Source organism: Miniopterus natalensis, chromosome X (assembly GCF_054644295.1).
Source record: "Miniopterus natalensis isolate mMinNat1 chromosome X, mMinNat1.hap1, whole genome shotgun sequence".
NCBI lineage: Eukaryota > Metazoa > Chordata > Mammalia > Chiroptera > Miniopteridae > Miniopterus > Miniopterus natalensis.
In genome coordinates this window covers 16,701,172-16,711,094 of record NC_142103.1, presented here as the reverse complement: position 1 = coordinate 16,711,094, position 9,923 = coordinate 16,701,172, and the positions used below count along the sequence as shown (strand labels likewise).

General features: G+C 49.3%; 1 protein-coding gene across 6 annotated transcripts in view; it reads right to left on the bottom strand.

Annotated features, from left to right (window-relative positions):
* SEPTIN6 (septin 6) overlaps nt 1–9,923 on the bottom strand; it is a 61,784-nt gene that overhangs the window by 11,035 nt on the left and 40,826 nt on the right. For all 6 annotated transcript variants that reach the window (XR_015716479.1, XM_016202693.2, XM_016202696.2 and 3 more), the window contains exons 6-9: nt 6,033–6,129; nt 3,972–4,140; nt 2,506–2,638; nt 549–739 (exon numbers count right to left, since the gene is read on the bottom strand). Coding sequence is in view for 5 of the 6 variants with exons in the window: in XM_016202693.2 (XP_016058179.1) it covers nt 549–739; nt 2,506–2,638; nt 3,972–4,140; nt 6,033–6,129 (590 nt within the window). In the remaining variant the exon portion in view is untranslated. The remainder of the gene's footprint in view (nt 1–548; nt 740–2,505; nt 2,639–3,971; nt 4,141–6,032; nt 6,130–9,923) is intronic.

The window sequence follows — 9,923 nt, the reverse complement described above, 5'->3', positions numbered from 1 at the left end:
CTGCAACCAGGGAGAACTGAGGCAGACAGAGGCCGGCCTGCAGGCACCGAGAGGTGAACACCTCCGGATGGGATGCGCAAGCAGGCCTGGAAGCCCCATCAGCTCCGACCTCTTGGGGAGAAAGAGCGTGCGAAAGGCTTCTGCAAAGACCCTCTCTCCCACTGCCCTCCACCTGCCCTCCTTTTTGTTCACTTCCTTATGACTTTGCAGCGCTCACTGTTTCCTCCCTTCTTCTTTCTACCCTCTCACATTCCTTTTGCCTTTCTTCTTCTTTCCCTCCCTCTCCTCCTACCTGAGTCTGCAGGACATTCCTAAGCAACCAAACAGAGAGGCTGGGCCTCTGGGGCCTACTCTCAATTCCTCAAATTCAGGGAATCTGAAGATCCCGCGGGGACACCGAGACCGGTTACGGGTACCCAAACTGGTCTAACAGCCCGCAGCTCACCTCTGCTCACCATCCCTCGCCCCCTCGGCGCCCAGGCCCCACCCTGAGGGGATGAGCAGGAGCAGAAAGAAGCCACCACCCCAGAGCCCCCCCCTACACTTACTTTTTCTTCTCTTTGTCCCTTTTCAGAGTCTGAGAGCCGCCAGCCTGGGAGCCCTGGGACTGGAGCAGCTCGGCCGCTGTCTTTCTCTGTTTGAAAGCGTTCACTTCGTCATCCAGGGATTTCTTCTTGTCCTCCAGCTTCTTCTTCTCGTCCTGGTGCAGTTTCTTCAGACGGTCAAACTTCTCGTGCAGCTGGCAAGAAAGCACAGGGCGTTTGGGGAGAGTCCCCCGTCAGCAGCTCACAGCTAAGCTGAGCCCAGGGTGACCGGGGACGGTCCGACAGGGTTGCAGCCCTGCAAGCACCCTGGGACCTTAGGAGACATTTCTGCTCGCGACAGCAATGGTGGCACCAAAGGGCACCATGTTCTGGATAGTCCCCTTGTCCTGCCATTTTACCTCCAAGTGTCTGCTCCTGAATATGGTCAGAATGGTGTGTTCTGCTTAATCAAACATTTCATTTAAAAGAGTTACCACAGCCCGGCCAGCATGGATGAGCATCGACCTACGATCCAGGAGATTGTGGTTCAATTCCTGATCAGGGCACAGGCCCGGGTTGCGGCCTCGATCCCCAGCAGGGGTCAGGCAGGAGGCAGCCGATCAATGATTCTCTCATCATTGATATCTCTCTCTCTCCCTCTTTCTTCCTCTCTCTGAAATCAATAAAAACATATTCAAAAATAAAATAAAATAATAAAATAAAATAAAATAAAATGAAAAAATAAGATAAAATAAGATAAAATCAAATCAAATCAAATCAAATCAAATCAAATCAAATCAAATCAACACCCTTGTCCTGGGCTTTGGTGATAACCCTAGAGAATCACAGCAGATTATGGGGAAAGAGACTTGGGAAGTGATTAAGTGCTTCCCTTCATCATCAGCTTCAAGACCCAGAGAAGTGAAGCAGTTGTTGAAGTGACCAAAACTGTAGTTGAGGCCACTTTAATCGGGCAGCACTGGGTGCATTGGTAGGGGGACCTGGGACACACAACAACAGTTAGGGGACTAACTGCACTCTATTAGGCATGGCTTCAGTAATGAGAACCCCAAGGGTACCATCAAACCTTAGTTTAAGAACTCGCTAGAGCTGCACAGATGTTTCTTTAATGCCACCATGAAATGGAACAGAAATGTTCAAATGACTAGGAGAATGCCCCAGCTGTTACTGCTTCAGGTTTCAACAAGGTACCAAGGACTGCCTGGGACCATCTTTCCCTGTGGCCGTCAGGGAGCAGCTGGGATGGGGCAGGACAGCCAAGAATCAGTTGGCACCTGACCTCAAGGGGCTACATTAGGTCTTGACTCTTGAGCAGTGCTGCCCAATAGAATTGTGCGGAGATAGAAATGTTCTCTATCTGTGCTGTGCAATGCGATAGCCACTAGTCACATGAGGACTGAGCATTTGAAATGTCCCTGAGAAAGTGAGTTTTAAACTGTATTTATGTTTAAATAGCCGCATGTGGCTAGTGGCTAGCGTATGGACAGCATTGCCCTAGAGCAGGGGTGGGGAACCTTTTTTCTGCTAAGGGCCATTTGGATATTTACAATATCATTCGTAGGTCATATAAAATTATCAACTTAAAAATTAGCTGTGAAAAAAGGCTCCTAAATTTATTGAATTTTGAGCCCCGCCTGTAGTTGCCTTGGCAGGGCCAGACCAAATGATTTCACGGGCAATATACGGTTAGCAGGCCGGACGTTCTGCACCCCTGCCCTGGAGAATCAAGTAACACAGAATGAGAAAACATCTGGCTTTGGGGAATGAGGGATTAAGAAGCCACACACTTCTCGCAGCCCCCTCTGTGCCAGCCAAGGCAGGGCTACAGACAGACGCCGGGCCCGATTCCTTCCTGGAGGCTGCAAGGCTCTGGCTGGCTGTGCTCTCAGGGCAGAAGCCCCTGCCATGCCTAAGCTCAGCCTCCTTTCCCTTCCTGCCTAACACCTAGGCTCCCATTTACCTCTTTTTCTGCCTCTTTCAGTTCAGCTTCTTTCTCTTTGACTCTCTGGACGAACATCTGTCTCATCTCCTCTTCTTTTTTCTGGAGCTCTCCTAGGAATTCATTCCTTTTGGCCTCATATGTCTCCTGTAAACTGCGAACATGGTCAGGTTAATTCCCTCGCCTTTGGAATGGCTCTTATTTGATGAAAACTGGCCCCAATGATCCTCCCTGGGTCCCCCCATCCTCCTGTCCCCGATTTTGGGAGAGGCGCAAAAACAGAACCACAAAACTATGGGCAGCTGGCCTGGCGCGTGACAGCAGAATCACAGGACTGCTTGAGGGTGATGCGGCAGCTGAACTGGAGTGATATTTAGAACTGAGAGTGACTTAGAACAGCTGCTTCTATACTCTCATTTTACAGGTAAGGAAACAAGCCCAGAGAGGTGAGGTGACTTGCTCAAGACCACACAGCTAGTTAGAGGTAGAACTGGGACCGGAAGCTGGATCTTTTCTCTTTTTACTCTGGGTCCTCCGACTCTACTCAGCTCCCAGGTCCTGGCTCTGAAACTGACCACATTAATAAACGATTGCAATAAACACTTGATGAGCCCAGCCGGTGTGACTTAGTGGTTGAGCATCAACCCATGAACCAGGAGGTCACAGTTCAATTCCTGGTCAGGCTACATGCTCGGGTTTCAGGCTTGATCTCCAGTAAGGGGTGTGCAGGAGGCAGCAGATCAATGACTCTCATCGAGGCTTCTCTCTCTCTCCCTCTCCCTTCCTCTCTCTGAAATCAATAAACATATTTTAAAAAATAAAAATAAAATGTGGGGCTTATGTCAGACATCGTGCATACAGATCAAGCACTTATACTTGGCACATTGCTCCTATCAGCAGAGTAAACTGCTTTCAAAAACATCCCTCTTCTCTGGAAGCATCTTAGATTCTGATTTAAGAAGTATGTCAATGACTATTAACATTCTGTGGTTAAAACAAAACCTGCACTTGACAGTGAATGGAGAGCCTCAAGTTCTCCAGTGCATGTACAATGACTGCTACCTGATCCCGTCTGCTTTTGATGATGCACAGGAAGGTAAAGAACACACTGGACACCTGATGAAGAAAGTGGGGCATGCAGCAGGCACAAACTGCCCACTGGGGAAAAAGGCCGCAGCTGGGGAAAAAGGCCGCAGCTCAGGGCCCCTCTCGTAGAGCTGGCTGCAGCTGCCGTGTGTGCATACTCATAGCAGTGAGACTATCGGCCTTGCTAGGCCTCTGGGCCTCCTCCGTGGCCCAGTGCTTGCCAAGCCTGCCTGGCCACACCTCCCCTGGGAAGGCAGAGAGGGGCTGGCAGGTAAAACTGGCAAATCACTGAGTCCTGATGCTCCTGGTCTCAGCACCTGTCTCTCACTCCCCCGTGGATGCTCCAGGGTAAAGCTTCCACACCCCCTGGGTTGGCTGGGCTGAGTTGGCATGAGAGATACCTGAAGGGTTTGCTGTCGGGGTCAGTGTCCTTGAAGCCCATCTCCTCCAGCTTACAGCGGCGGTACAGCTCGTAGTGCCGGCTGTGGGTCTGTTCCCGGAGGTCCTCCATGTTCACCCGAATCAGCATCTCCCGCAGCTTCACGAAGTCACAGTGGGCCTCGTTTTCAACTGCATAGCAGGGGGTGGGGGATAGAAAGTGTATTGAAAGGAAGGCCAGGAGAAGCAGAAACAGTAAAATGAGAAGCGAAATGTCATGCAGCGCCATGGCCTTTCAATCTGTATATAGAGCCTGCGAATTTGCCACCTGATTTGCTTTTCTACTGATAAGGCAGATGAAAAGTGACAATGATGAGAGCAATGGAAAACTGCGATACTATAAAAAAATCTACGAAGACATTTAGTAGCACCTCAACCCCAACTCGCCAATCAGACACGCACAGGAAAGCTTGCCCAGCACCACTTGTAGGACAGTGGCACATGCATGTTCGCCACCTGCCCGATAAATATTTGTGGAATCTCTGCTCCCAGAATTGTATGAGGCACTGGGAATTCAGAAACAAGACACGGGATCTTGCCCTCGGCAGTTTAGTGGGACAACAGATGCAAATAGACAAATACAATACAATGCAAACATTGTGAAAATAATGGCATATAGCTAAGGTGCAGTGGAAGCCCAGAAGAGGGAGCCTAAGAACTCATGGGAGAGTGAAGGCTTCACCAGAGAGGCAACCGCTAAGAGGACTCTTGAAGGAAGAATCGGAATTTATCAGGTGAGGGAATAGTTTTTTCAAGGTCTCAATGAGGTTAGGCAAGGTTATGTAGCTAGTTAATTGTAGGGTTAGGATTCCAATCCAGGTTATCTAAAGCAGAGGAAAAATGCCTGGCAGGCGTGGCTCAGTGATTGAGTATCGACCTATGGACCTGGAGGTCACGGTTTGATTCCCGGTCAGGGCACATGCCCAGGTTGCGGGCTCCATCCCCAGTAGGGGGCGTGCAGGAGGTAGCGGATCAATGACTCTCTTATCATTGATGTTTCTATCTCTCTCCCCCTCTCCCTTCCTCTCTCTGAAATCAATAAAAACATAAAAAAGAGAGTATTCTCCATCATTAACAAAAAAAAAAAGAATACCAATATATCCACGGCCCCAGTGAAATATGACCAGCACCTTAGAAGCTCCCTTTAAGGCCCTTCCTGAACTCATGCCCCTCCTTCCCCACCACACTTAACCCGACTTTTGGGTTTATCATTCATTTCTTTGGTTTTTTTTATAATTTTACCACTTACATATGAATTCCTAAAGATATATATCTTGTTTAGTTCTATTGAAATTCATGTAAATGGAATCATACAACATGTATTCTTCTAGGACTTATTTAGCTCAATGTTTCTGAGATGCATTCATGTAGATGTAACTATAATCCATTCCTTTTCGCTGCAGTATAATATCCCGTTATATGAACATTTCGCAATTCACCCAATATATTATTTTTATTGAATTTTAGAGAGGAAGGGAGAGGGAGAGAAACATGGACATAAAAGTGAAACATTGAATGGCTGCCTCCTGCACGCCCCCTACTGGGATCGAGCCCAAAACCCAGGCAAGTGCCCTGACGGGGATTCAAACCAGCAGCCTTTCGGTGCAAGGGACAATGCCCAACCAACTAAGCCATACAGGCCAGGGCCATCCAATTTATTTTTAATAGATATCTGAGTTGTTTCTAATTACTCACTACTATGAACACTGATTTGGACATTGTTGTCTGTCTCCTGGTGCACTCGAGCAAGTACACATGCTCTCTTACACACTCCTTCCCACCTTGCACCAGGCACATTTGTTTTGGTTTTAGGAATGCTTTCTCCATTGGAGACAGAGAGCCTACTCATGGCAGAGAATCCAAGAGCCAGAATTTGCCTGCTGGCAACTCCTGCGTCTGTTTGAGGCCCAAGCTGAAAGAGTAGAGACTGGGGACAAGTCAGGGACTGGTCACCCGGTGGTTGGGGACAGGCAAAGAGACAGACAGAAGGGGCTCCCTTCTCCGTCTCCTGGAGACTCACTCACCCTGCACCGTGCCCCAAGGGTACTGTCGGGCCTTCATCATCTTGTTCCCTATCTTCAGTTCTTCTGTGCTGCCGATGACAGCAAAAGGCAGGTGGGCCTGAAACAGAAGGCAAACGAAGCTCAGAACTCCAGGGGAAGGGCGGAGCTCCCACAATGCAACTGCTGCTCATCTCCTGGGCTTAGGACCCTCACACTGCAGTGCCCCTCACTATCGTCCACATCAAGAGGCAATTCTTAAGCTCTCGAGCTGCCTGGGGATAAGGCCTAGTCCAGACTTTTGATGTCCAGAGATTCACGATAAAAGGTAACAATGACATGGCCCCGATGCATAGGGAGCAGACAAAAAGAGAAAATCAGCAGAATTGTAAACAGATACACAGATTAGCTAGCTCTTCAGTATTCACAGTTGCTGAGGGGAAAAGCCTTGGAAGGTGGCTGAGTGGGATGAGGGTGGCTGCGTGTGGATTGAGAGGCTCACAGGGAACAGGGGTACTGGGATCACTGCTCCCCCCCTTCCCCAGAGTGCTAGAGCCCCGGACATAGGTATATACCGAAACCACCCTGCTGAGCTGTATGCTCCTCATTCTCGTCTTTCCCTGGAGGAAGAGCTCACACTGAACTCTTGAGCCTAGAAGTCAAGCCATAAGTACTTATCCGCATGCCCATGACTGTGCTGGGTTCTGTCTCAGGTGCTGTAAGGGACACAAAAGAAGTAGAAGACACATGCCCTCACCCTCTAGCTTACAATCTTGTTGGGGAAGCTGGATATATATACCCCAGATCATGTAAGACAGAATATGAGCAAGGGCTCAAACGTATCCTCTGGTGCCCTGCACATAGTAGGTGCTTCATAAATACTCCTTGAATAGCAGTGGCAAGGCCATGGGGATGGTAGAGAGGAAAGAAAGACCAAGTATAAACAGGGGTCTGAGCTTGGTGCTTGTGGGGGTTAATGAGGAGCAGGGTGTGGCGAATGAAGGCTCTGGGGGTCAGAGAAGAGGCAGCTGCCCCCAGTCGGCATGTGGGGCCTGGGAAAGAGCCCCTTCTGCAGGGAGCTGACCAGGTTATAAGTGCTTAGTGACCACTGGTCAAATGGAATCACTGAATAAATACTGTTTACAAACCAGGTGATTCTGAGCCGGGCTTTCCCTGAAAGGACTTTACGAGGACAAGTAAAAAGTGCACTGGAGCTTTCTTAGCCTGCTTGGAGAAACAGGCCTCCATCGCAGATATTTTGACCCATTGGCTCCTTCTTCCATTCTGTAAATATTTACTGAGTCCTGCTATGTGCTAGGCATTAAAAAGAATCCAACATTAAAAAAGTTCAGAGCCTGCCCATGGAGAGTGCACAGCCTGGGAGGGGAGAGACATGCCAACAACGATAACACAGTGAGGTCCAGATTACAAACAGAGGTTCAAGGGCTGGAAGAACACAAAGGAGGGAGCAGATAACTTTGTGGGAAGTCAAAGCAGGCCTCACACAGTAGGCAGTAGCAATCATGGGAATAGTATTGTAGCTACAGAACTGAGATTAGCAGCAACAATTCACTCAACTCTATGTACTCTACACTGGGTGCTCTACGTTGCATTATCTCATTGAATTTTTACAAAAGTTCTTAAGGTAGATTTTTTAAAAAAATATATATTTTTATCAATTTCAGAGAGAGGAAGGGAGAGGGAGAGAGAGTTGAAACATCAATGATGAGAGAGTCGTCATTGATTGGCTGCCTTCTGCATGCCCCTGACCGGGGATCGAGCCTGCAACCTGGGCATGTGCTCTGACTGGGAATCAAACTGCAATCTCCTGGATCCTAGGTCGATGCTCATCTGCTGAGCCACGCCCAGCCGGATGAGGTAGGTATTTTTATTATCCCATTTTATAGAAGAGGAAACTGAGGCCCAGAAGGGCTAAGTGACTTACTAGCAAGCAGCAAGGGGTGGAATCCAGATCTTCCTGACTTTAAAGCCCACCCCTGCTGGTCTGCCTCAGCCATTGCAGGGTTAGAGCAGCAGATGAGGTGAAACCCTACGATGAACTGGTTGTATAGGGTCAGATTTTTTTTTTAAATCCTCACCCAAGGATATTTTTCCAATGCTTTTCAGAGAGTGTGGAAGGGAGAGTGGGAGGGAGATACACTGATGTGAGAGAGACACATCGATTGGTTGCTTCCTGCACGCACCCCGACCAGGGCAGGGGACTAGCCTGCAATCAAGGTACGTACCCTTGGCTGGGATCAAACCCAGGACCCTTCAGTCCACAGGTCAATGCTCTAACCACTGAGCAACACTGGCTAGGATGCAGGGTCAGATTTTAAGAGGCAGTTCAATTCTGGGAAACCTGTGGGAAATGTTTTCTGTTTATTTAATCTGTGCACTGATCTCACAGCTAATCCTTCCTGTCCATTCTCTTCTAGCTCTGCACCCCAAGAATGTTCTTCAGAGTGGAAAAACCCAGGACTTAATCGGGAGCTCAGCTCCAGGACATCTGCTAATCTCCCGAGCTGCCTGGCCACGCAGCTGGAGTGGCTCTCCCTCATCCTCTCTGAGTATCATCTCAGGTCGCCCCTTCCCACCCTGCTGAAACGGGGACATAGGAAAGAAGGAAAGAGGGAAGGAGAAGGTTACAGATATGGAAGGTAGGCAAGGGATGGAGTTGGGAAATGTTTCATCAGTCCTGGTAGGGAAATGAATGAATGAGGGGTCATCGGGCATGGAAACATGGGGCATCAGGGAGTCACCGAAATCTCGAAAACCCTGCCCAAGGCCAGATATTTCTGACCTCTGCCAGCTGGCTCTGCCAGGGAGTCATCTGGGTACAATTCATTCCCACTGAGGAACCCAAGACAGGTTGGGAGCCTCAAATCCACCCCCAAACAGTTTCTGGGAAAATGCTGTCCTTCCTGCAGACACCCCAAAGCTTTGACCACAGGATACAAAAGAGCCAAGGGCAGCAACGGCGGAGGGCTAGACTGAGGGAGGAGGTGAGAAAGAGAAACAGCACTGGGCTTATCCCAGGCTCGAAACTGAAAGTGATGGAGGAGGCTGTGTGAAGTGGGAGGTATTTCTCCAGGCTCAAGAGAAAGAAAAAAAAAAACCAACAAGAAGAGAATAAAAGAATAAAAAATGTCAGTATTCCCTTGGGCCTATGATTTTTTATCTCCAAAGGACATTGTTAAGTAGAATAACAGGGTCACTTGTTTCCCCTCTTCTTTAAACTGCTGTTATTTTACCCCTCCCCCTTCGAAAATGCGCAGCCCCCGCCCGGGCAGCTCCACAGGGCTCCGGGGACCTCCCACGGCCCACTCCTCTGCAACTGGCATCCAAGTCTGTTCTGATAAGCATATGCAAGGATATCATTTCCCAGCGCTCCCAGGAGGACTGCGCTGGATTCTCACAACAGTCTCACAGGGCAGTTATTACCAACCCCACACGTTGATTTGAGGGAGTTGGCAAACAGAAAGGTTAAATGAGTTGCCTGGGTCCCTAACTCTCAGCGCTTCGGATGCCAGCCTCCCCCAGTCACCCAGGGCCGCCTGCGCGCTGCCTCCTGACTAAACTGGCATTTGCTGGAAGTCAGCTAACCTTGAAGGGCAGGGAATCCTGGGGCCAGGCTCTGGCCCTCTTTCTGCTGCTCTTGAGGGACTGAAGAGCAGAGAGAAGGTACACCCATCACACTCCCAGGGGTGACACTTGGTATGTGTGGGCCCGGGGAGGAGACTCTGATGGATGCAAGAGAGTGCTGCTGCTAAAACAGCTACAGACACCTAAGGGGAGTCCGTGGAGCTCCCTCACCCAGAAGACCTCTGATGAGGTGCCCCCAGAGGTCAGATGCCCCAGTCCCCGAAAACTTTACCAAGAGATAGCCTCAAGCTTCATCTTGTGAGTCTAGTC